Source organism: Pyrus communis, chromosome 5 (genome assembly GCF_041283825.1).
Source record: "Pyrus communis isolate YQ-2024b chromosome 5, ASM4128382v1, whole genome shotgun sequence".
Taxonomy (NCBI): Eukaryota; Viridiplantae; Streptophyta; class Magnoliopsida; order Rosales; family Rosaceae; genus Pyrus; species Pyrus communis.
The window spans coordinates 4,955,246-4,980,995 of record NC_142569.1 but is presented as its reverse complement, the minus strand read 5'-3'; the positions used below and the strand labels follow the sequence as shown (position 1 = coordinate 4,980,995).

The window sequence follows — 25,750 nt, the reverse complement described above, 5'->3', positions numbered from 1 at the left end:
AGGCATAATCTTGTTTATCTATATTTTTGATCACGTAGCTTGATCATAGATTGAACGAATAATCGAACAATTTCTGCATAATAAAACAAGAATAAGAAAAATGAGTGAACCATATAATGTATGATTGAATATACGTGAGAATAATCTCAGATTTATTTAGCACTAGTCTTAACTAATTATTGTCAGAATATATTAATAATCACAATAGATATTTGGGTTTATATTTGAGAGGAGGATTCTCTCCCTTATTAATATTTCTTCTTTTCTCTCATTTCTTATTTGAATGATCACGGTTAAATTACGTTAATATCTTATATTAATTTTTTTTTTATAAAGATAATAAGATAAAAAAGTAAGGAGTAAAAATCCCTCTCCTTATATTTGAACCTTGATGGTGACAGCATGGTGTCTACATCCGTACAATTCATAATTGGATGGCCAGTCTTAGCTTCTTGTTCTACCTTCCTCAGATTATGCGTATATTTAGCAAAAGATTTTCTGCAGAAATGTAAGACTTTCTGCCACTGTTTTTTCAAACTTATATCCTAAATTATTATATGTTCTTTTTTAAATAAAAAAATTAGTATTTCATAAAAAATTTCTCCTTATTTTATAAGATTTTTGAAGAAAAACGAAGAGAGAATTTGTTTGGAATTAAATTTCCCATATTAGCGGCATAAAATAGTGGATATTAAAAGAAATGTGTTTTTTGAGAAAGGACCGCGTTCGTCAGGTTAAATATTTAATGTGAGCGACTGTGAAGGTTAAACTCTCATTAAAAGATAATGATAAAAGGATCAAACTACTAATAGAAAATAAATATATTAATTAACACTTGAATATTCAATTATCATCAATTACATCTTTTAGTCTACACAATTATATTAAATTTCTTTTAAAATGTATAATATTATTACTTTCGCCATCGCAATTAGCTAATAATAAGAAAATTAGGGTGAGGGGTGAGGTCAGCAGTCAAAGTGTCAAAAGATACTTTTGGTAAACACATGCACCAAAGCAGGACTCATTATTATAATTTGGACGAGGAACGATGAACAGCCCCAGTTAGATCAGATGGGTCATTGCATTGGGGTTGTTTGTAGGGTTCAGAATTCTATAACCCTATCACAAACCCTATTCTTTTCGTTGTTGTTTTCTATGTACCTAATGCCACTACAAACGGTTTGTTTTCATTTCTTTATAACAAATTTGAACTTCTTCAATTAAATTTTAGCAAAATTAACGGAAAATATTTGAAAATTTTGAATTTGAGTTTTAACGAAAATGATAGAATAAAATGTTAAATAAATAGTACAATGATTAAATTTTTAATGTAAAAATATGATTTTTTATTAAAATAAACAGTACTGAAAACTTTTCATTAAAGTTTTCTTTAATTTTCAATCAAGAGCAATAGCGAACTACTTCGACTTCTGTTTCATAAGCGTAACATTTAAATCAATAACTCAATGATGCGTTGTTATTTGGAAATGTTGGAGCATTGTGTTATTGATATAAAGATAATATTAAAGAGATCAAAATTTTAAATTAAATTTATAAATCAAATGATGTGTCATCAATAAGAAATAAACACGTTAATCGATACTTAATTAATAATTCAATCATCTTTAACCACATTATTTTTTTTGTAAATTTCATTTAAAAAATCTAATTTCCCTAACATTACCCTCGATATAATATGTTATTCAAGAGGTCTAAATCCTTTCTAAATCCTTCCTCACTAAAGTATCTCTTAATATTTCGTTAAATGATATTAGCTTTCATTTTTTGAAAAATATTTTGAGATTTTTAGTTCTAATTAAGAGTATTTATCCTTACATGTTAATGATGCATGTTTAATTCTTTATTTTTTTTTAACTTATAAGGCTCTACTTCCTGACACTATACGCTTCTTCTCTCTTCGTGCTCTAAAACAAGCTTACACTTGATATTTCATATTTTTTTTCAATCTCTTATAATATGAATAAATACATAATGAGCGAAAAAATAAAAGAATACGAAACATGTTGCGTGAAATTTTACTCCCTTAACACTTCTTACTTAACAAAAAAAAAAAAAATTTATAATAATAATAATTTAAGTCCCATGAGGCAAAATAAGAGGGTCCTCCCTTACTTTTATTTTATATTCATGGGTTCCGACACCTACGATTGTAACTCATCAAGAAAATATTTTGAAGCAAGAAACATTCTCCACGCAGAGTTTGTAATTGGCATTACTCTTCGCAATTTGCTCGATCCATGGATTGTGACTTGTCACATGTTGTGTTTTCCTTGTCAACTGGTCCAATGCAAGCATCCATGGATGGAATATGAACACTTGGCACTTACAATATGTTTGAAAGATTAGAATAAAAGTGTTGCTTAATTAGTAGCCTACTTCTCTGACCACATTCTCCACATGCCAAGTCAACAGAAAATGAGTCGGCTCCCACCGTTTTTATCTTCTTTCTTCTGCTCATATATCAAACTACAAACCCAGATCATGTGCTTGATATTCTTAGTTGTGATTGTAAATTTCATAGGTTTTTAACTGAAAAGTTTGAGCTTTTTTCACTTTTTATATTTTGTATGAGCTTCAGTGGCGTTCTAGGATTTATACAGTAGACTTAAGTTAGTGGGATAAGATTTTATTGTTGTTTTCATTATATTTTGTACCAACTAGCAACAATATTTGATGTTCATATTGGATGTGATTGTGCAGAATTACAATAATTATATATAGTTTAGTTCTAACTAGTTAGATACTTTTTTTTATTTTTTTATTCAAGCGATATTCAATTCAAATTAAAAAAATTTGCATGCATTTCGCCATTTCTTACCGCTTCCTTTTCTATCTATCTCCTTGTATATCTTTGTACATGCAGAAACGAGCGTATATTATTTTGTTTGATCGGGCCTTGAGTATGTCTTTGACAGAGAGCTAGCTAGAGAGGAATATGAAGCGGGTGTAGCTAAGAAGGGTTCGGGAAAGGCTGAACCTTTCAAGCTAGCAAAGGATACTTGATTGCATCACTGCAATTTGTTATTCAATATTGTGGACAAGCCAACCGTCCATATTAAAACTCCGACGAGGGTCAGGCAAGACAACTTGTTATCACCCCCTCTTGTCGGCACCCTTTATCGTCCGACGATGCTGTAATTTTTATGCTCGTGATTTTTTATCGTGGTATATTTTTGGGGAGTTTAATTCTGTTAACCATAATTAAGCACACAAAAGGGTAAGCGTGTGGGTGGTTATTAGGTCTTTCCCCTAATAACCTAAAGCTTTTTCTATGGACTTCTGTGTCGTGTGTGGGGGTTATTAGGTCTTAGGCCTGGTCTACAAGTTCTACAACAAAAAAGTTGGAAAAAGAGTTTGAATTAGGTGGCTGAATGAAACTGGGGTGTAATATAAAAATTGACTACCACTGCTAGTACTCGGGTCTTTTGCCTATATTTAGAATATGAAATAGAGAGTTTTAACGAAAAACTTACGGTAGTGTTCATTTTAACGAAAAATCATATTTTTACACTAAAAAGTCAATCATGGTACTATTCACTTTACCCTTTATTTTGTCCTTATCATTAAAACTCAAAGTTTTCAAGTCATTTTCATTAGTTTTTCTTATGAAATATGGATAATAGCTCAAAGTTAAAAGAGAAATGCTAATTAGACTCTCCTAACAGTGAGACTAATCACGAATTATTTCACACTTCACAGTTTAAAGTTAATTATTGTGGCAACATTATAAAATATTATGTTTCAATATGGTAGCAGAGGCCAGAGAGTCTAAAAAGTTTCATTTTTTAAAATCTCCTTAATTAGCATTTCTCTTTTTTAACTTTGGGCTAGAAAAATAAACCATATGAAAGGCAAAAGACCCGAGGAGTAGGTTTCCTTTAGTCACATAATTCAAACTTCTTTCCAACTTTTTGTTGTAGAACTTAAAAGACCAGGGCAAAGACCTAATAAGCACCCACACACACGACATGGGAGTCCATAGAAAATAAGGGCATCAATAGTTGCACATATTGCGGTATGAATGATTTAATAGTAAAAAGAACAAACTAGCGAGGGAGTGTGTTGGACCTGTTGTAGCAGAGAATACTATGTTTGTTTTGACCCTATTTGAATCAAAAGGCACAATGACCCTTTTGCTTTATTATATTTTGGTCCCTATGTAATTGCCACTTTTTTCTCCACGTTGTAGGGGAATGTTTTTGTTTTGATATGTAAAGCACTTTGTTTCGGGGACGGGCTTCTGGGTGCAACAATCCTTTTTTCTTTGGATGAGGTTTGATGCCTCGCACACAATTATCGACGAAGAGCTAATCTTGCCTAATATTTCTGTACAAAAAAAAAAAAGCACTTTATTTGATTAATCTAATTCTAATTCGATCCCTTTTTTCTTGACACAAGGATAAGGTTGGTTTAACTTTAATTTATTTATAGTCATTGATAGTTTACAACTAATGAACCGTTTGAGACTACTTCTAAAAGTAGTAAAATAGCTTTCTGGCAGCAGAAAGTGTTTATATCTACGTTTAAAAGTCTTAGAAGTGTTTTTGGCTAATAGAAGTGATTTTTGGTTGAAGAAGCACTTGCCAAATGCTTCCACCTTCAAGTATACTCTTTCATGAAACATTTAAATTTTTAATAGAAAAACTTAACGTGTTTATATTAAAAGTACTTCTAGTTGTGCTTACGAGCATAAGCATTTCAAAGCAATTATTATTTTGATCGTAAAGTTGGATGTGGTTCTCGTTGAAGATGGAAAAGAAAAAAGGTACTTTTCTTTTCTAAGTTTATAACCATGCACTGGGGGCCTTTGCAGTTCATTGCACGCATTAGCTTCTTGAAGATGGATAGAGAAAGCAAGGGATATGATACCTAATAAAGGTGATTTTCCTTGGAAAGTTTGACAAGTTGTTAGTTTGATCATGATTTCTTCAAGAGATTTGCCAGTAGGGTCCTAAACTGATTGAAAAGTCACGAACTAGCTTGGTAGTTTTGACTATCCCAGCTAAGAGCATCAAATGCAGATTTAACACAATGTAATATGCATACCAGAACCAAACCAGACTTGTTACTACCTTTAAATTGGCAGGCCAGGCCTTTTAATTGGGTCCCTAATTAAACAGTTTTCACATTGATGTCAAATGACTCTTCAAATATGTGAAAATTGTACTACGCTTGTAGTATGATCGATGACACGTAATTACATGTAAGAGGCTGAATATTTTTCTTTATTACATTGGAATGAATCAAACGCTATACTTACCATAATCCTAACTCATTGTCCCCACCTTTTCCTCACCACTTGAGCTAACCTAAGAGCGAGAGCATTAAGAAGCCAAATATTGTTCTTCCAGATAGCATAGCTGTGTTAATAAGCTCGTGCTTGTGAAAATTAGTTATGGTATCCATCTTCAATATATGTATTGCATGCCTTGCAAGTGAAAGAGAAAAGGGTTCGTAACAATCGTGTATATATATTATTTATATATAAATATGTAGATTTACAAAAAAAAAAAAGGATATGATCGACGGCCAGATAATACACTCACGATATATCAATTCAGTTCAGTCGTAATTAAATTATGGAAGTACTTTGCATGAGCTGCCCTTCTTCTTTGCTTTCGCCTCCAGCTTGTTCTAACATCTGATGACGAGGATATAAGACCTGCAAGTCGATATCACTGTCGCCGCTGACATAGACTACTCGAAAAATGTCGTACTTAATCTCAATCGAGACGCTTTCGAGATAGGGCGACAATGCTTTTCTTTGGTCGGAATTTAGAATCCATGAGTAGCAATATTGCAGAGACTTCCACACGAAGAGAGAAGCAGTTCTTTGCCCCGTTTGGCATTTCAAACAAACACCGGCTGTCGCGCCTTGCATCCTTTGAAAACCGGACTTGAACAACGCTAAGCATGCGTAAGAGATGTTGTTTATGTCACCACCGTTGATGAGGGCAGTGCTCAGTGATACCGTGTCACCTCTTCGAAATTTCGCTGCGGAAGAACCGTCTCTCGATTCTCCAGCATACGCGTCGAAGAATGAGTGATCGACTAAGATAGCCATGTTTGATATATTCGCTAACATTGAGAGCTGCATGGGAACATTAAACCTCCAATAAAGGGTTCTGCAATTGGATCTGTAAATTTGTTTTTTTTTTTGTTTTTTTTTTGATAAAGCATTGGTAGTTTTAACCTCAGGTTCAGTACTTGACACATCATTTATATACAAAGGTGACCACATGCTAACAAGACTCCGTGCTTTGTCAGGATTACGGATTGTAAGCAGTTTTATCCTTACTTTGCAAAAAGATTGTTTCTACGACTCAAACCCTTAACTTTTCAGTCACAGATGAATAGTCTTTGCGAGCTAAGAAAGTACATATCAATTATTGTAATCTTTGTTTCGAAAAATATGGAGGTTTAGAAAGTTTAGTTCAAGGGAAGGAGCTTAATTTCTGGAGGAGGCTTGTGCCATATAGTGGAAATCAAGCACCGTTGTGGCCCTCCTCATCCGGATTCAAGACTCCCCCACCCCCTCAAAACCTCCTAGCTATTGACAAAAAAAGAGAGCTTAATTTCTGTTTCGATGAGATAAGGAATAAAATGAAAATAAAAAGGAAAGAAAGGAGAGAATATATAGGAGCAAGAAGTGAATAATTAACAGGAATTAGACTTACAAGCCTTGCTGTCAATGAATCTTTGTTTTCACATGATCTCTTCAGCCAAGCTCCAAACCATATGAACTGATGATCAAGGAGAAAGAACAACCCGATTAATTAAGATCGAATTATCGCTATAAATATAAGCAAGTATTTTATATTTAAAATATATACGTACCATATTTCCATGGATGCTCTGCAAGATGGAACTTTGAACACAACCAAGAGACTCGGTGCACAAAGAGAATTGCTTGAGAGCATTAAGAAGGTCATCGACCAACACAATTGTTGGTCTGAACACAAGGATGCTTATGTCTAAATTTTTACTGTTGAAAGGCACAAAGCATGCCATTTCTAATCTCTCTCTTTTTTTTCTTTTTCTCTGTAAGCTTATTTTCTGTTTGGTTTGCGAGAAAAAGGAAAAGCAAAAAGCTAAGAGGCGACTAGAAAGTGTGAGAAAATGTGGTGTTAATAAATATGGAGGTGGTTGGAAAGCTTGGAAGAGATATGAAACTTGATCAACGGGGCATCGCAGTCTCTGTTTGGTCTTCTTTGGCTTGTTTTGAGACGGAGACGAGGAAGGCTATCAGTAAATAATAACAATAAAATAAAAATAAAAAATAAAAAAAGACTTGGAATTTGGAATTTGGAATTTGGAAGTATATAGCAAACATGCAGTTGTTGGTCTTGTGCATGCTTTGACTATTTCTAGATGATTGTACAAATTGAAATTTTGTGGTCTCTAACATACAAAATAAGATAAAAGATTTGTCACATATTTATATATATATAAAATAAATCCTTTTTGTAATTAAATGTAGTTCGATCACCACCGTTAATAAAAAGACATGCGTAAGATCTTGTTTATATTAATAATATTATTGAGAAAATAATTGGTAATTTGGTATTGGTGGGTCAACAAATTCCAGGATCTTGTTGTTGGAAGAACTAGTGAGCTTATGTTCTTTCAACAAACTTTATATACTACTGATGCCGTGTTCCTTGACCCTATTCAAGCACAAGTGGCACGTTTTGATTGGGCTAACAAAATGCGTCGTTGCAGGATATTTTAGTGTCCAATCAATTGTTAAAATTTTTTTTTTTTTAGGTATCCATACAATTATACCACTTATTATTATAATATAGTGCTATTATTTTTTATTTATAAGTGAAAGATTTTAGTTTTGATTTATTATTACTAATTTATTATGAGATTTAATTTAAAACCTACCAGTATAACGTAAATGATATCATTTATTTAAAAAATATCGACCTATTTATTTTATGATACTTATTGTTACGTGTTTTTGGGATATTGAAAAATCTTAAGGCTGTCATAACTTCCGGTAGTCCTTCCATTCCTCCTCCCCCCGTCATCAATGAAAATTTTGATTGGTTCGAGAAGTTTGGCAGTCAATGGGTTTGACTGGTCAACTAGAAGATTTAATTTGAAATGATCAAGATTCAAAACCACCATCAATACTTCGTAGTAAATTAAGAAGAAAAAGGAGATGTCAATTGCCTGCCAAGGACAATTCTCACCGGTCCAGATTCCTGAAAGCCCTTGCTTCCGGTACTACTACTCCTGCTTTGAGAAAAATCAAGGAACTTTTAACGAAAAACTATCGGTACTGTTTATTTTAATAAAAATTTATATTTTTATATTAAAAAGTTAATCTTGATACTATTTATTTTACTCTTTATTTTATCTTTATCGTTAAAACTTAAAGTTTTCAAGCATTTTTCATTAGTTTTCTTAAAAACTAATGGAAAAATGGATCATCTCTGGATCTTTTCCACCAAATCCTACCAATCAACAAATCCAGACTCTTGAAATTTGATCCAAAGGTTAAAAACAGGAGGCCGTTTACAAGTGATAATAATTTTAGCAGTTGAATCAAATTTCAAGGGTCCAAATTTGTTGATTGGTAGGATTTAGTGGAAGAGATCCGGAGAGGATCCCTTTCCAACCAATGGCATTGAAAATAAATCATTTGGCTCGAGTTTGAAAACCTAAACCAAACGAGAAGACTTTCATACAACATATTTCACGTCAATTACACGTTGTCATGCGAGAAAGTTAAAACGCATAACAATGCGGAAGTGACTTGAATTATTACATGCTAGCACCCAGTAGTAGCTAGGTTTGTTATTCAATTATATAAGATATGCTCTAACATCACACTGTTTTAACGTAAAAATACAAATTTGGTGAGCGTAAATTTTCCATCTTCCGTCGAAGTAAAGTGTCCTAAAATCCTTGTAAGATTGTTTTACCTCTTCAGAGACACCGGTTGATACAATCAACAAATATGGACTTCAAGAATATCACATGCATCTGCTTTCCTCCCATCAACATGGGGATGAAAACTGTGTATGGTGTATTCATTTTAACACACAACAACATTAACCTGCACCTAAAACATAACAAAGAATGAGCGTTTTTGTGTATCTTCCAATTCTATTAATCCATTAGTTCAAAAGATTTTAACGCTGTTCAATTCGAATCCCACTATCCTGTATTCTCTCATTTCAACTCACTTGTAGACTCGAAAATTCACAAATTCACAAATTCCCCGGCTAAACAAAAGAGTTAAAAGATTGCGCTCGCACCTTATCATAGGTCTATGGACACTCTCAAACCATCATGCGCAAGCTGCACTTGAATCCCTTCGCTATTTGAAAACAACAGAAAAGTTGAAAGCATAAGTTTCTTTAAGTAACGATATTTCTTACCTGTACAGAAAGTGAATTACAAAAGTAGTACCATAGCTCAATTCAGTCTTAACTCTAAGGCTAGAAGATTAATGCCACAGAACCCTGGGACTGTTATCCAATTTAATAAAGGAATTCGATCAAAATTCTTACCTCTCAGACCATTCCATAAGAAACTTATTGTCTACGTGGTGATCAAACTGATGAGTCATTCCAATTAAAAGGGTTTTTTTTTGGACAAATCCTCTTCACAGCTTCAAGAGTCTGCAAAACATTATAGTTCGTTGCCATGAACATTTGGCTATAAGAAATGCACATATTTTTTTGTGTATAAAACCAACCTGTGGGAGGCAAAGGTGAACATTATGGGATCTGGTCTGCGATGAAACAAAAGGAAAAGCAGATTATAAAGAATATGCCTTAATAATAACAGGAAACACAAGATGAGCGAACAGACTTTCTGCTGACCCTGTGTAGTGTGTCCAAGATAAGAAGATCCAACTGTCCAGCACCATCTTTTGAAATAACTGCAATATTCAAACGTATGGTTTTTTCAAATAAAAATAAGAGACGCAGAGAATGCTTTATAAATGACATGGAAGATCAAGAATTACAAACTTACAAGTGACAAAAACAACGATGAAACCAGTAAGGTGGCATGTTCAAAAATGAGATGTCTTGAGAAGGCGTTTTATGCCAAGAACTGATTTTTCCTACTACAGGATAAGAAAGTTTCTACACAATGCTTCTCCATAAGGAACAATCTCCAAACAGATTCACCTAAAAAATAAAATTTCTTATAAAAGGTGACAGACGGTCATCCTTCCCACTGCATAAGTTTCCAATTTCATTGACAAAGTATAATCTAAATGGAAATGATAAAATGTCAGAGAGTATAATCTCCTCTGCAAAGGGTCTTCCCAGTGCTTTGGTGGTGAATTCAAGAGTGCAACGGTGAAAACCAACTCAGCTAATAGGAAGGTGTTCTAAGAAGGCAATCTCAAAAATCTCATCATCAAATAATCTAACAAAGCTAATCACAATTGAGCCCCATCATTTGGGAAATTATTTCTACCTATAAAATTCCTAACTAAGTAAACAGAAATAACACTCTAAGATGTTCACAAAATGCACTGAAGGTACAGGAAATATCCATAAAGTAAAAGGACCTAGGCTCACCATGTTCTGTGCTTGCAGGAAAGCGTGAAACATCAGATATATAAGCTATTCTACATCTTCCCCATGCATTACCTACATATGAGGAATAGCAGTAAGAAACTCGGAAGAATTACAAGGAATAGGATATTCGTATCATGACTAACAGACTAAGAAAGGTTTGATGAGCGTAACTGGCAAAGGAGCAAATTGTAGGCCTGACGCAAGAAACGGTGTTTCAATACTCTCCTCAATTATCCTCCAGTCAAGTTGTGCTACCCGTCTCACTTCTTGTCCTTCAGCAAGTTTTTTCTTAACCAAGTAAGGAAATTTCACTGCAATGCTATTCAAAGGTACAGCAGGCACAACAAGTTGCATTGTACATAAACTGAAAGACACAAATATCAGATATAATGCCTAGAGTAATTTCATTTAACTATTTCCTCACCAATGACATCCACAGTTACATTTTTACTTATCCAACTTCACCCAAAATATAGTACCTCTCCATGGCATAATGACTTAGGTAGATGGGAGTAGGATCAATGTCATTTGTGGGACTAAATGGTTGAACGGCACGTATATCATCCAGACCAAGAACTGCATCAGCATGTTCATGAGTCAAAATAATCTGCAGTTGACGAAGAATAGCTCTGCAGGCGACGTATTGCGCCTGCAACACACAAATCACTCAAATGCTGATTTTCCACCCACTTTCCTTCACTTTCTCGGGAAACAAACAAGCAGATAATGGAAGATATAAAGCTCAATTTTACCGGTTATTAGGGTTTTAGTCCGGGGGGATGGAGAGCGCCTGAGCGCAGACGTGGCAAGGATCGGAGGGCTGGATCAGGCACATTGCGTTGGGGACGGCGCTCGAGCACCCGGTGCCGAGGAAGACCAGCGCCGATCGACCGCCGTGGTGGTTCTCGGCCGCCATTGGGGTCTCCTAAGGGTTTCAGTCTTTGTGAGAGAGAGAGAGAGAGAGAGGGAGGGAGGGAGGGAGATTCAGAGACGTAGTGTAGAAGAGAATGAAGAAAAGAATGGAAGTATTTGGAGACGACAAGGCCCGGGAAATGTTGGCGGTTATGTCGGTTGGGCATTTGTCTACGTGGCCGGAATCTATTGGTTCCTAGGTTGTTAGAAAAATATGACTGGAATAATTAGTTTCTCAGTAGTAAGGTTTAGTGTTATTTCTACTAATCTCTACCAATTAATAAAACATTAATTGTTAATCAAAATCCTATAAAATTATCAGTTTAACCATCTAATTAAAACAGAACATGAATAAGAAATAGGGCAGAAATGTAATTTCACACAATCAAATTTTGCATTTTTTTTTTCAAAGCCTCACTTACATGTAATCTTAACATATCTCTAATTACATAAATAAATAAAAGAAAAAACTTCTCACCCCACATTCTCTATCACTTTCTTCCTCTCTCCTTGTATTTCAAAAACAAAAATAAAAAAAGAGCTCACACTTTGTGTGTGCCCAAATGCTAGTTTAATTTAATTTTTTGCCAAAACATAAGGTATTCGGCGCTCTGAAGGGTAAGACTAATTCTCATCTGGCCATAGTCAAATGACACGGCTCTTTTTAATTCTTTCAACTAGAAAGTATCACATATTTTTGTGGGCTTCGCGTCTCGAACTCAAGATTAGAGAGCAAATATGACTTAAAATTCTACTGCAATTCTATTGGACCACTTGCCATCGTTTTTATTTAGTTTTAGTATGAGCTGAGAGCTTTTATATTCAATTTTTATGATGGTGGGTTCGATAACTATTATTATTGAAGGAGATTAAGAGATTTTAATCTTAAATACTACAACAAAAATCACAAATAACGTGGTGTAGGTTGAGATTAGTGGGCTCAAAACAAAACGGATGTTGTTGCAGACGGGCCTGGGTTGAGAATATTACACAATATTAATACGCCGTCGTCTCTGCCGTCCCGCCGTTTTTACTTTTCTTCGTCCTGTCTCCTTCAGTTAACACAAACAGCAAAATGAAACACCATTTTCTAGTCGCATTCAGGCTTTCAGTGACCAAATCTTTCGTATCAGATTGTTTCCGTTCATTTTCTTCACATTTCAGTGCTTCTGCAGCAACTGAAATGCTCTGTAGTCGTGGCCGTTGCGTCAGAACTGTTGGAACTCTCGTCGGACCTCATAACTCCACCGGGAAAGCACTTGCCTGTGAGCCCACCAGCTATTCTTCTGAGCACCCATTAACCTCTTCCGAGCTCGCTACATTTTTCTCATCGTTTTCCTCAAGAAACTCCAACCCAGGTTCTGATTTAAGCTCTGAATTCAAAGCTCGTTCTTTTGACGATGATGGTTTTGATGATTCGAATAATGGGTATGATAGAGAAAGGAAAATGGGTTCTGAAATTTTGGGGTATTTGAGTTTCTTGGGAGGTAGGAAGAGTGATTGTGAGAGTGATGACAGCAAAAAGTTTGGTATTTTTTATGACATTGAAAGGTCTGGTGGTGGAGAAGAAGAGGGTAGTGATCATAGTGATGATGGGGATTTAACGGTGTTGGATTCGTCGAGTCGGGTTCACGAGAAAGGCGAAAACTTTGGGAGTGTTGAAGGAGATGAAGAGGAATTTAGGCACCCATTGGTGAGAGAGGTTTGTAGGTTGATTGAGTTTAGGTCAGGTTGGAACCATAAGCTTGAAGGGGAATTAAAGAACTTGTTAAGAAGCTTGAAGCCGAGGCAAGTTTGCGCCCTGTTGAAGTCTCAGAGTAATGAGAGAGCTGCTTTGAAGTTTTTCTATTGGGCTGATAGGCAGTGGTTGTGTACTATGCAATGCTTGAGGTGCTTAGCAAGACTAAGTTGTGTCAAGGTGCTAAGAGGGTTCTCTCGCTCATGGCACGCTGGGGAAATGAGCGTAGCCCTGAGGCTTTTGGTTATGTGATGGTGTCGTATAGCAGGGCGGGCAAGTTGAGGCATGCATTGCGTGTGTTGACGTTGATGCAGAAAGCCGGGGTTGAGCTTGATGTGTCAATGTCCAACACTGCGATTCGTGTTTTGGTGATGGGGAATAAGTTGGAGAAGGCTTTGAGAGTGTTGGAAGGGATGCAACTTATTGGGATTACACCAAACGTTGTCACTTATAATTGCTTGACAAAGGGGTATTGTGATGTGCATCGTGTTGTGGATGCATTGGAGCTGATTGATGAAATGCCGAAAAGTCGTTGCGCGCCATATAAAGTTAGTTACTATGCTGTGATGGGTTCTCCTTTGTAAGGAGAAGAGGGTCAAAGAAGTGAGGGATTTGATGGAGAAAATGATCAAGGACGGTGAATTGTTACCAGACCAGGTCACTTATAATAATCTTGTCCATATGCTTTCTAAGCATGGTTATGGAGACGAGGCTCTTGAGTTTTTAAGGGAGGCTGAAGAGAGGGGATATCGGTTTGATAAGGTTGGGTATAGTGCAATAGTTCATTCATTCTGTAAGGACGGGATTGACAAGGCAAAAGAAATTGTGAATGAAATGTTCTAAAAAGGTTGCACTCCGGATGTTGTAACATACACTGCTGTTCTTGATTGGTATTGCCGACTGGGGAAGGTGGATCAAGCTAAAAAGATGCTTCAACACATGTACAAGCATGGTTGCAGGCCAAATACCGTCTCTTATACAGCCCTATTAAATGGGCTTTGTCGTAGTCAGAACTCATTAGAGGCAAGAGAGATGATGAGCAAGAGCAAGGAAGAATGATGGACTCCGAATGCCATCACTTATAGTGTTGTGATGCATGGTCTCCGGAGGGAAGGGAAATTGGTTGAGGCCTGTGATATCGTCAGAGAGATGGTTAATAAGGGTTTTTTCCCTAACCCAGTTGAAATTAATTTACTAATTCAGTCTCTCTGCCGAGAAGGGAAGATAAATGGGGCTAAACGTTTCATGGAGGAATGTCTAAGCAAGGGATGTGCTGTTAAGGTTGTAAATTTTACAACCGTGATTCATGGATATTGTCAAAAGGATGACTTGGACACTGCTTTGTCATTGCTTGATGACATGTATCTCAGCAACAAACACCCAGACACGGTCACTTATACAACAGTGATCAATGCGTTGGGAAAGAATGGTCGAATACAAGAGGCAACCGAACTTATGAAGAAGATGCTGAGTAAAGGGTTGGATCCGACTCCAGTAACATACAGGACAATCATCCACTGGTATTGTCAAATGCGTAGGGTGGACGAGTTATTGCAATTATTGGAGAAGATGTTCTTAAGGCAAAATTGCAAAACAGCATATAATCAAGTGATTGAGAAGCTTTGTAGTTTTAGGAACCTTGAGGAGGCTGATAAACTGGTGGGTAAGGTGTTGAGAACGGCTTCAAGAGTTGATGCCAAGACATGCCATTCTCTTATGGATGGTTATTTGAGAAAAGGGAATCCTCTGTCAGCATATAAAGTGGCTTGTTGAATGTTCAATCGGAACCTTATTCCTGATTTAAAGTTATGTGAGAAGGTGACCAAGAGACTGATATTAGACGGAAACTCCAAAGAGGCTGACAACCTAATGTTACGTTTTGTTGAGCGTGGATGCATATCAAACCAACATCAGGAACATTTGCAAAGCTAATGAAAACTGTTCTGAGACCAGACTGCAAAAAGTATCGTTTCTATCCATACAGCATCATCTGCTGCTAATATTCTGTCTTGAAGGGCTTTAATACGGTAAGGCCTTCTTTTCTTTATTGATTTCTCAATCGTATTTTGTCTCCACATTTTCCTAGTGTTCTTCTCTATTTGGATAAAGTGAACTTATAAAGTAGATTCATGAAATGTACATGTGATAGGTTTGTTTTGATACATATACTGTCTTCTTTGTGTATTCTATCAGTTTTACTTATATTTGGTTGCAGACGAGCAGGGAACACTTATCTTCATTTGAAAATTGTTTAGATGGACATTGGCCTAGCAAAATTTATTTGGCTTCTATAAAATTTCCTCTTAAGTACTGTTATTTTTATACACATGATAGAATGTGGATTGGGGTTTAAGGAAAGGATAGTTGTAACGCCTTTTGAGTAGTCGATCCGTTGGACCCAAAATGGTCTCTTTACAGAATAAAAACCAACAGAGATGTTGGCAAATATGAAATAAAGAATCTGGCCTTGGATAGGGAAGCCGTTTACTTGACCCCGGTGAACTAGTCATGAGAGCTGTATTTACTAACCATAGAGCCTCTATGTAATATAGATCTCTTGACATGTTTTACAGTATATAGTATAGCATTTTGACAATGTAGCCCAGCCAAGTAACTAGAATATGTGGTTTCTACACTTTGAGTTGGCTATTATTACACAAAATTCATACTTTACCACAAACGTTTTGTTTTCCCTTCTTGTATTCAGAATGAAGGAAGCTGACATAATGCATGTTAAAAAGGGTGTGATCAGCTGCAGTGAGTCAGAGATTCGGCTCGTATTAGAGTTTTTAATCTGTAATTAATTCCTTGTGCCATTTGAAATTCCAAGAACTAATCCTGGCTATTGTTCCTTTAATACTGTCATTTCTAGTCATTATTTAATCTGCTTGCTGCAGCTGATTGGTGGTTCTGAATTTCCTGCAGCTAGGTATTTATAGTGGCTTTAGAACTCGTTAGTTCTTTTATTAACATCAAGTATGCAATTCGTTTTTTCTTGCAGACCTCTGTTTCAAAGGCATCAGGATGAGGATGTGTACGCTTCATTGAGCCTGACTGTTGATTCCAAGACCTTGGTACTGCTTTGAGGGTGCATGCTTGACAGAACCAGCTGTGCCTTCGTACAGAGCTTAGAGGTTTGCTTTCAGACATGCTTTTGTGAGCTTTCGGTTAATGGTTTCATACGAGGATTTATTTCACACCAGCTGTGCCTTCGTACAGAGGTCAGAGGTTTGCTTTCAGAGTCGTGCTTTTGTGAGCTTTTGGTGAATGGCTTCATATGAGTGTTTAATCTACTTTGAACAACTTCGAGCACCTAGCAAATAGAAACTACAAGTTTGACAGGTGTAGGCCTAGTCGCTTGAATTATTATCAATTAGCACAAAAAAATAATAATGAAAAAGCGGAAGGAAAAAGGAAATAAAAGCATGGTTTTGCTGGTGAATGCTTAGGAAGTATCCCTTGGGGAATGCCTCTTCCAGACGCAATCCATGTGACAACTTTTGATTTTGTCTCCTCCATTATTGGTCAGATGAGAGCCAAAATGTATGGACTTCAATGTTTTGAGTACTGCAGTTCCTCTCGCTAAGCAGTTTGGAAATAAAGGAAACTTATGCAGTTAAAAGTTGATGCAGATCTTTTTCCAGTGCATGGAATATGAGATTCCACAGGAAATGGAGCCACAATTTCTTTCAATGGTGCACTCGTAAGAGCTGATTACCAGAGATTCAGCGATACATGACTTAATTTTGAAGAGGGATCCGTTGCTTTTCCTGTCTCAATCAAGCAAAAGGGCTTCCCCGTTGCAACAAAAATATGGTTTGTTCTTTCCTGTGACCCATCAAATGCTTATCGACATTCAGTGCTACTTTGTTGTGGGGCTTCACTTTTGCATTATTTGAAGAGATAAAAGGGGTGTCTTTGTGTTTAAAGCCACCGTATGGAGCCTTCTAAAATGTCTCCTTCATCGGGGAGAACCCATTCGCAGCCAAAGATTCTACTGTTGCAATGCATAAACAGCTTTAGTATCTCATTCATCTCTGTGAGCAATCTTTGTTTACCCCTGGTGTATGTTGCTAAATTTCTGTAGCATTACTATGTTGATTAGTGCATTATTTGAGGCACCTGATGAAACATGTGGAACTTAAACACTTGCTTGGCGTCTAGTTTCTGCCGACGTCGACTCCTGCCATGCCATGTAAAATATCTAAGACTGAGTGAGCCCTTTCGTCTTGGAAGTATGCCTGTCTTTTGGATTCTGCTGTGAAACGTTTCTGGTCTTTACTGTATATCGTCCCTTGAATACTGCTTGCATTGGGGAACAAGTTTGAATATACTGCTACAAAAAGTCCATATGTTCCGTGCATATTGCATGAAATTAATCAGAGCATAGCTTTTGTTTTTTTTTTTTTCCATTTTTCCAACGTAACTCTAGCTTCGCTTCTTTGTCGTCTTCTTCCTTTTTCTCGAGATGTTTCTCTTGAGTTGATGAAGTTACTTATGACATTTCATATTTGTCAGGACTTTAAGATAAGTCCTACAGTACACTGGTGCATTGTAGAATTTTCATAGCAAGATTGACGAGCATACGCGTGATCCAGCTGATTTGAGCAACATAGCCAGTTGTTTACAATGAGCACTGGGACAATTAAGGGGCACATGATTGTACCTCCAATATTAAAATGGATTGAAGGTGGCCATTCAAAGGACCTCAGATGATTGTACCTCGCCATATGGGATATACCCGTTTATGTGTCTTCTCGCTCCTCGCGAGATGACACACAGAGAGGTATACATCTCTGTTGCAGGCAAGTTCCACTGCATTAAGAGATACTAAAAAACCAATTTGTTTCCTTTTTGGCTGCCATCAATCACTTCATCAAGTTACTGAGATGATTGTACCTCGTGAGACGGAATATTTACATGTCTTCTCGCTTCTGGCGAGACGACACAAAGAAGGGTATATATCTTGGTTGCAGGCAAGTTCCTCTGCATTCAAAGATGCTAACCAAATAACCAATTTGTTTCCTTTTTCGCTGCCATCTCATCAGGGCATGTTGCCTAACCCCACCATACATCAACTGCCATATGGCAGCTCCATAACCCTTTGTCTCTGGGATATGTCCAGGACCACATCACAAAAACAGCAGACAAAGTCCGTGGTTTGAGTAAGGTGGAGTATTCTTTTGAGTTTGTGATCACGAAATATTAATTTATTTATGTTCATTATTTTATTTTTCTAACATAGATACATTAAATTTATCTAAATTACCAGTAAAAATATTCAAACTTAAGTGCAAAAGACGAAACATAATATTTTTTTTTAAAATAAAATCCAACTGATTTTGTGATTGGGGAAGAGCACCAAAAGAATTTCTTAGTTAAGAATTAGCAAGAGCGTATAAGTGGATATTGTGGAGTTTTTTTCTTTCTCCAATTGAGTGCTAGAGTTGTAAAATTTCCTTAATTATAAGTTACCTTTCTCCTGATGCACTCCTTTCATTTTTTTTTTAGTCTCTGAACCACATAAGCTAAATGAGAATCAAGAAACCGAATTTGTAAGAGCCGATAGTTTGTAGAGTTTTTTTCCTTCTCTACTTGAATGTAAGAGTTGTCTAATTTATGTACTTATATATAAGTTATTTTTTCTCCTCATGCATTCTTTTTAGTATCTTTAGTCTTTAAACTGAATAAACTAAATAAGAATTAAGAAATCGAAAGAAAAAAAATGAAGAACGCATAAAAAGAAAACGGGAGTAAAAATCATTACCCGTGGGCCATGATTAATCTCACTACTGGTGTTGTAAAAACTGTAAAGTAGAGAGAGGTAGAGGCATAAAGCTTTTCATACATCAATCAAGTTGTGGCATGCTAGTGTCCCCTTTGGAGGTATCAACCATCCTTTCCCTCACCTGCCCTCCTTACACTTTGTCAGTACACAGCTAAATTAGTATCCTACCATACCATATGTTACCGTATGCAGCAAGAATAATGAGCTACATAATAATTTCTTTCCTTACTGAGAAATTAAAACTATATAAATATATTTGAAAAGTTCAAACATTTTTTATGCTGATTGGAAAGATTGTTCTTTGTGGTCGAAAAGTTACGGATTTGAGCAATAGAAATAACTTATTTGTAAAGTAAAGGTAAGGCTGAGTATGATAGACGTCTCTTTCCGGTCATTTCCCTCCACCCCTCCGGGATCCTCACAAAGCAAGAAGTCCTGTTGGTTTGTGGTCGCTCTTTTTTGGATTTGTCTGGTTTTCTTGGTTATCATTATGCATTATGTTAATCTAGTGTAATCACAAGAGGTTACAACTTACAACATAGTTAACTTGTTCCTAATTGAGTAATTCTGTAGCATTTAAGGTAACTAAATGCCTCCTACTTCCCCAACACAGCATGAAAATCATACACCTATAATTTTTTAGATGGTAAACGAGAAAATAGATTTTTCGGTGTCATCAATTATAATGCTAAACAGATAAATTGTGAACGCATATCAAATTATGAGATGCCTGCGATCATATCAATCACCGATTGATAACTGTAAGTTTGCAGTATGAATTGTCAATGATATTAATAATATCAATGATACGTATGCATTAAATAAAATACGATAAACTGCATTGTAGAAAAAGTCTATTTTCAATCATATATGTAGACTATAGTTCTTATCAAATTAAACAAACAAAAGTCTCTCATGAGGCCAAAAGTCTAATTTTGCAAAGATTCTCAGGCCAAGGAAATCAATTTGGAATATTTCGCAGGAAATGCACACCACTACAAGAACCAAGAATTATTAATTTGAAGGCCTACGTAATGCAAAAGGGGAAAAAGAGGTAAAAGAAGGGACATCAAAAGTGCTTTTCATGATTTATTTCCTTCGATTATTTTATTCCATTTCATCCACTGTTACTGATATTTTTTTAATCATACATGACAACAAATCTTTGATGTTGAAATTGATGCATTCTCACACGTCACGTTCTGAATTCGATTTTTTATATTTAAATCACACAATAGGTTAAAATACCTCTATAAGTTTTTCGACTTCCAAAATGATAGATTGTAGCAGTGAACTCACTATTTGATTCTTTTTCATAAGAAAAACAAAAATATTAGTCAATAATTATTCACACTTGAAACTTTTTTCTTTTTGCATGTGATCTAGTGGATAGGATGTTGGATTTTTATTCCTGCGTCTCCTCTTTTATATTATTGTAATAGTTTTGAATCATTCTCACTTCCTTTAATAAATTATGTTTTAAAAATCCTTTTTTCCTTTTAAATTTCCCTTCTCTTCCTCTCTTGAGTGGTAATTTTTTTTTAACAAACGATATTATTTGCACTAAAAGGGTAGGGAAGTGAGTTAAGTCTCACTCTAAGCTAGCCATAATAATGTGGTTCAAATTCATCTTTGGCGAGAACCAAACCTAATATCTCTCACTTCTAAATGAAGAGAAATATCATTAGTCACAGTATTGAGTGACCCTCTTAAGTGGTAATTAACTTTGAAATTAATCCTTTGTTTAATTATCAGCATAAAGCATATAAGCCACATAGTACCAAATGCAGTTCATTTTTTTGGGTCAAATAGTAGCAATAGTAGTTCAACCTTTTAAGAAGAAAGTAGTATGATATGATTGGGTTTTGTTCACTCTTCACACACCGAATTGAGACTTTGACATTGCCACTTTTAGGACCTTGGCGCATGCATGGGCTATAATACACTACCAAGTTTTGTACTAGCTTAGTCAAAAGTGTTCTTTCCACCATGCATGTATTCTCAACTACTATTGCCCTCGGTATGACTTTTTAACTGGGATACTTCTCACATTCAGTAGGATTGTGTGGAATCGGTTGAAATCATAATATATGAAATCTTATTATTTCTTTGGTGAGACGTGTTTTATAAATGACGTAATCAGATAGTTCTTGCTTAAATTTTTATTTCTAAGCTAGATAGCTACCTATGTCAACAAACCCAAATCCTAAATTTTCACTTACTTAATATTAATTAGTTAGAAATTAATTTATTTTAGCAAAGGGAATTACTTACCAACTAGATGTTTTTGGTTAGGGAAAGTACAAAAATAGTGAGATTCAACAAACACAAGGATAAACTCACCCACAATCCAAAAAGAAAAAGTTTGGTAAAAAATGATCTTGCACGATACTTGTGGGGACAAATTAAGCAATGAATTGCAAACCCCATAAGAAGTGACTTTTGCATTTATTTTATTTTATTTTATTGCTTCCCTTCTTTTTATCCTATTTATTTTCTACTTTTAAGTTGTATAATTTAAAGAAAAAACAATAAATATGTACAAATATATATATATATAAGTGGAAATTATTTTTCTCTACGAAATCAACCAAACTCTACTCTGATTTCTAAAGAAGCAATGAGCATGTGTTGTGTGAGAGATTTTTCAGTGTTGGAATACGGTCCGGTACAAGATGCCATAATATAAGTGGTTAAATATTAAAAAAAAAAAATTTACAATTATTTTCATTATGATATTTATGTATCGAATCGTATTCCCAACAAACCGAAAAATTCATATGCTTTACACATTACATTCCATCATCAACATTTCAAATCATCACAAAAACTTATCACATTAATCAAATAAAGAAATTAGTGGGCGCCACCCAACCCCTTTCGAAAAATAAAAAAAAGTTGATAACTTTGTTACAAAGTTCCTTTTGTTCATATGATATCATATCATATGATCGCTCCTTCCTTCTTCTATACACACACAATACTTCTCCAAGTTTCTCCCATTAATCCGTCGGAAAAAGATGGACGAGTCCTGGCGCATGCGCATGGGATTAATGCCGGGACTCCCGCGGCGGCGCTCCGCGGAGCATGCCTCCACTCGCTCTGTATTTGCGGCCGCAGCCGCCAAAGACTCCCATATGACGCTTGAACCCGATGACTTTGCGGATGTATTCGGCGGGCCGCCGCGGAGCGTCCTCCCGCGCCAATTCCCGGGGGGCTCGACTTCCTTCTACGAGGAGATCTTCCGGCCGCCGGAGTTCTGCTTTACGGCGGAGAACAGAGACCGAAGCTTGCCTGCGTTTAGGATTCCGTCGAGGAGCGAGCGGTTTTATAGTGATATTTTTGGATCGGACGACGACGGACGCCAGCGGATGTCGAGAGAGCGGTCGAGGCCGAACTCGAAGACGAAGTCAAAGTCGAACTCGTCGTCGGTGCTGAGCTCGGAGGAGCTGAGTCCTCTCCGGCCGGTCATCGGCGATGACGTGGCATTCTCCTCCTTCGCTTCAAAGCTCAGGTAGTTTACTGTAGTTACTGTGCCTTTCGCGGTATGGCCAACTGTTTTTGCCGCTGTTATTTAGCTTGACGATTATACCCTTAACATTGCTTTATATTTGCGTTCATTCTGCCTTCAATTTGGTTATATTCGAAGGGTATGGAAGCCTTCTGAATTTTCTTTCCAAATTTTTTGAGTTTTTTCCCATAGTTTCCATTCTAATATTTTGAATTAAATCCTGTGTTTGGCCAAAACATTTGGAATTTAAATATTATTATATTTTTTTCCAGAATCATTATTAGTATTGTAATTTAATTTTTCCCTTGTTGATAAAAGTGCTTTAGTGGAAAGCGCTTGGACATCACTACTAATTGTTTTGTAAAAAGCACTTTGCTTACTCAAAAGGAAAATAATAAAGACAGTATATTTTCGTGTTATATTTCCATATTATTTGATCTATTAATCGATGTGTATTTACCATGTTAATAAAATTTTACTAATTTTTTCGTATTAGATATTAATTATATGCATAATTTAGTATTCAAAAGTAGTACAAAAACGCGGCGTTTCTGGCATTACTCAGTCATAAGATTAAGATTAGATTCATCTTTCAAAAATTTTAGCAATCCAATTATTAATGAGTTTCTCAACTCAACAAATTCTGGGTTGCCACAGACCACTAAATGTGCCATGTAGATGGAACTCATCAACCATGAAGCCAACCAAGGAACATCCAAAGAAACAAGGCACGACAGCTCTGCGTTGCAATCCTCTTTCCTTCACTGAAAACCAAGTCCTGGAGAAATTATATGATGAAAAGTTCAGAAGCTCCAGTAATTTCGGATTCACAAGGAAGGTCTCGTCCCCAGAAACCATGAGTCCCGGACCCAGTTCGTGTCGAAGCGTCAAGCAATTTGCGGATGATCTGGAGCTCCTCTCACCATCTTCAGCAGTCTCTTCGCTCTGCCAAGAACATGAGATTAAATCCGGGATTTGGGATCGGGTTTTGCGAGAGAAAGAAGTGGGAGTATTGGAACAAGAAGAAAAAGAAGAAGATAATAATGAAGATGAAGTGATGAGCTCTTATGTGATTGAGATCAATTCTGATCAGCAAAGAGAAGAAGCAGTTGGTATTGAAGAAGCGATTGCATGGGCTAAAGAGAAGTTCCAAACACACAGTAATTCCGAGAAAGAAGGGACCAATCAGCAGTCTGTTGAAATGGATGAAGGTGATTTTTGTTAGTCTCTAAACTGAACCCGAAACCCTAAACCCTAAACCTTGAAACTTTTATGCATGAGTAATAACTGTACTGTGTGCGTTTGATATGAATCATTTAGGTAGGCCTAATGTGGATGAGTACTCATATCACCAGCAAAGAGATGAACTACTACTTGAAACGACTCCATCTCCAGAGGTAAATTTTGAAGGCATGCAGCCCAAAATGTTCTACGTGTGTGTGTGTGTGTGTGTGTATTATATATATCGTCATTTTCCGATATCGACTTGTTTGGCAGGAAGAAGAGGAAAGGACAGGGATAACTGAAGAGGAAAAGAAACCTTCAGAAAAAAATGTAAGCTTTCTCTTCTTGCATGCATAAATTTTGTACGAATAATTATAACAAAATAAGTTTGAGCAATGCTTTCTCTATATATATACAGATGGACTTGGAGCTCTTGGATGAAGACATAAGGTTATGGTCGGCTGGCAAGGAATCCAACATTCGTATGCTGCTTTCGACACTACACCATGTAAGTAAAAATCTTGAGGTTTACTTCGACGAATACTGCTTGAAGCGACAAAGATTTTATTTCTCCCTCCATGCAAATACGTAACTTATTGAAAGCACATAAGTTTTTTCATGCCGATCGAATGTGATTGGTCTGCAAGGAGGATCAAGTTCGCATAATTAATGTTACACGGTTTGTTTTGGTTTTATGTGGTGTTGGCTGGTGATCAGATTGTATGGCCCAAGAGTGGATGGTATGCAGTTCCTTTGACAAGCCTAATAGAAAGTTCACAGGTGAAGAAAGCGTATCAGAAAGCAAGGCTGTGCCTCCATCCAGACAAACTGCAACAAAGAGGAGCAACACCTGCTCAAAAATATATTGCTGAAAGGGCCTTCGCCATCCTCCAGGTAAATAAATGTTTTTGTTATCTATGGGGAATTGTTATTGACACTACAAAGGAAGTCGTCACACCTTCCTATGTACTTCATGAAAAGCAATAAAGTTCCATTGCATTCCAAATTACTAAACCTAATGATTAACAAAGAATTTAGGGCTTCTTTGGAAGTGTTTTTAAAATGATTGAAAACTCTTTAAGAGAAAATGCTTTTAAGTTCCAAAAGTGCTTGAAGGGCTTCCTGGAAGAAACACCAATTATGTGCTTCTTTCAAGAAGCACTTTAAGTGTTTTTACAAAATTTACTTGTGTTTTTACTAAGGATTGGTTCCAAAAACATTTTCATCAAAAACAATTTCAATCATTTTAAAAACTTCCAAAAAGTTATGAATTAATTAACTCCAATCATTCTGACAAGTAATTAATGATGTGGAATTGTAGGATGCATGGGCCGTGTTTATCTCCCAAGATGTATTCAATATTTAGTGGATGTGTGAATTATTCTTGCCTTTTGAACTCATTTTTTGACTCCAAGGTTGCAAGTGAAGAATAAGCATATGAACAACTTTGTAAGATAGCTCGGCTAGTATTCTTGTGGAAATATGTACATTAGTTTGCTCGATTAACTGTGCTTGGTTTTTTTATCTGTATATTTATTTTCGAGTGTTGAAACAAAATTTTTGGAATATAATTTTGAATCCTAAACAATCCCCTTGTATCTGTATATTTTATTTTTGAGTGTAGAAACAAAATTTTTGGAATATAATTTTGAATCCTAAACGGCCCCTTTTGACTTTCATTCAAACTCCAGTCTGTAACGGAGGTTAAGACATGTTGAGAAAATCGCACTCCTATTCAATTTTCTTCAACAGCAGACGGACCATGTTTATAACTACACACGAATCCCCCTGTATGGAGGAATGAGCTATTTGACATGAGTACACCGCTACTAACGTAAGCGCATGCATTGTGGTGGTTGGCCGGCGGGCATTTTACTCCGTTTGTGTAACACCATTTTCTCATAGCCTTAGGTGATGTCGTCATGTCCCTTTTCCCTTAATTTTCTACCTATTCTGCATGCCATTTTCGTTCGGTACTCTGAGAGGCAATGCAAACAGTA

At 36.1% G+C, this 25,750-nt stretch overlaps 2 protein-coding genes and 2 pseudogenes across 4 annotated transcripts; 2 read left to right on the top strand and 2 right to left on the bottom strand.

The window, feature by feature from the left end:
• Window positions 1-5,475: 5,475 nt before the first annotated feature.
• LOC137721679 (uncharacterized) lies at window positions 5,476-7,254 on the bottom strand. The gene is made up of 3 exons (XM_068460707.2): window positions 6,862-7,254; window positions 6,702-6,767; window positions 5,476-6,115 (listed from the first exon to the last, which is right to left on the bottom strand). Exons 1-3 carry the CDS (start codon window positions 7,033-7,035, stop codon window positions 5,597-5,599), a joined length of 759 nt encoding a protein of 252 aa, XP_068316808.2. The 5' UTR covers window positions 7,036-7,254; the 3' UTR covers window positions 5,476-5,596.
• A 1,483-nt stretch (window positions 7,255-8,737) lies between these two features.
• Window positions 8,738-12,440, bottom strand: LOC137723452 (putative hydrolase C777.06c; annotated as a pseudogene). The gene is made up of 8 exons (XR_015962328.1): window positions 11,057-12,440; window positions 10,749-10,896; window positions 10,578-10,649; window positions 9,867-9,925; window positions 9,740-9,775; window positions 9,552-9,662; window positions 9,297-9,358; window positions 8,738-9,100 (listed from the first exon to the last, which is right to left on the bottom strand). The product of XR_015962328.1 is annotated as a putative hydrolase C777.06c (transcript).
• Window positions 12,441-12,475: 35 nt separating this feature from the next.
• LOC137726685 (uncharacterized) lies at window positions 12,476-17,592 on the top strand (annotated as a pseudogene). Its single transcript, XR_015962327.1, has 2 exons — window positions 12,476-15,254; window positions 16,229-17,592. The product of XR_015962327.1 is annotated as an uncharacterized LOC137726685 (transcript).
• A 4,233-nt stretch (window positions 17,593-21,825) lies between these two features.
• Window positions 21,826-25,338, top strand: LOC137726115 (uncharacterized). The gene is made up of 7 exons (XM_068464986.2): window positions 21,826-22,529; window positions 23,184-23,737; window positions 23,847-23,923; window positions 24,024-24,080; window positions 24,169-24,258; window positions 24,468-24,644; window positions 25,072-25,338. Exons 1-7 carry the CDS (start codon window positions 22,036-22,038, stop codon window positions 25,114-25,116), a joined length of 1,494 nt encoding a protein of 497 aa, XP_068321087.2. The 5' UTR covers window positions 21,826-22,035; the 3' UTR covers window positions 25,117-25,338.
• Window positions 25,339-25,750: the final 412 nt, after the last annotated feature.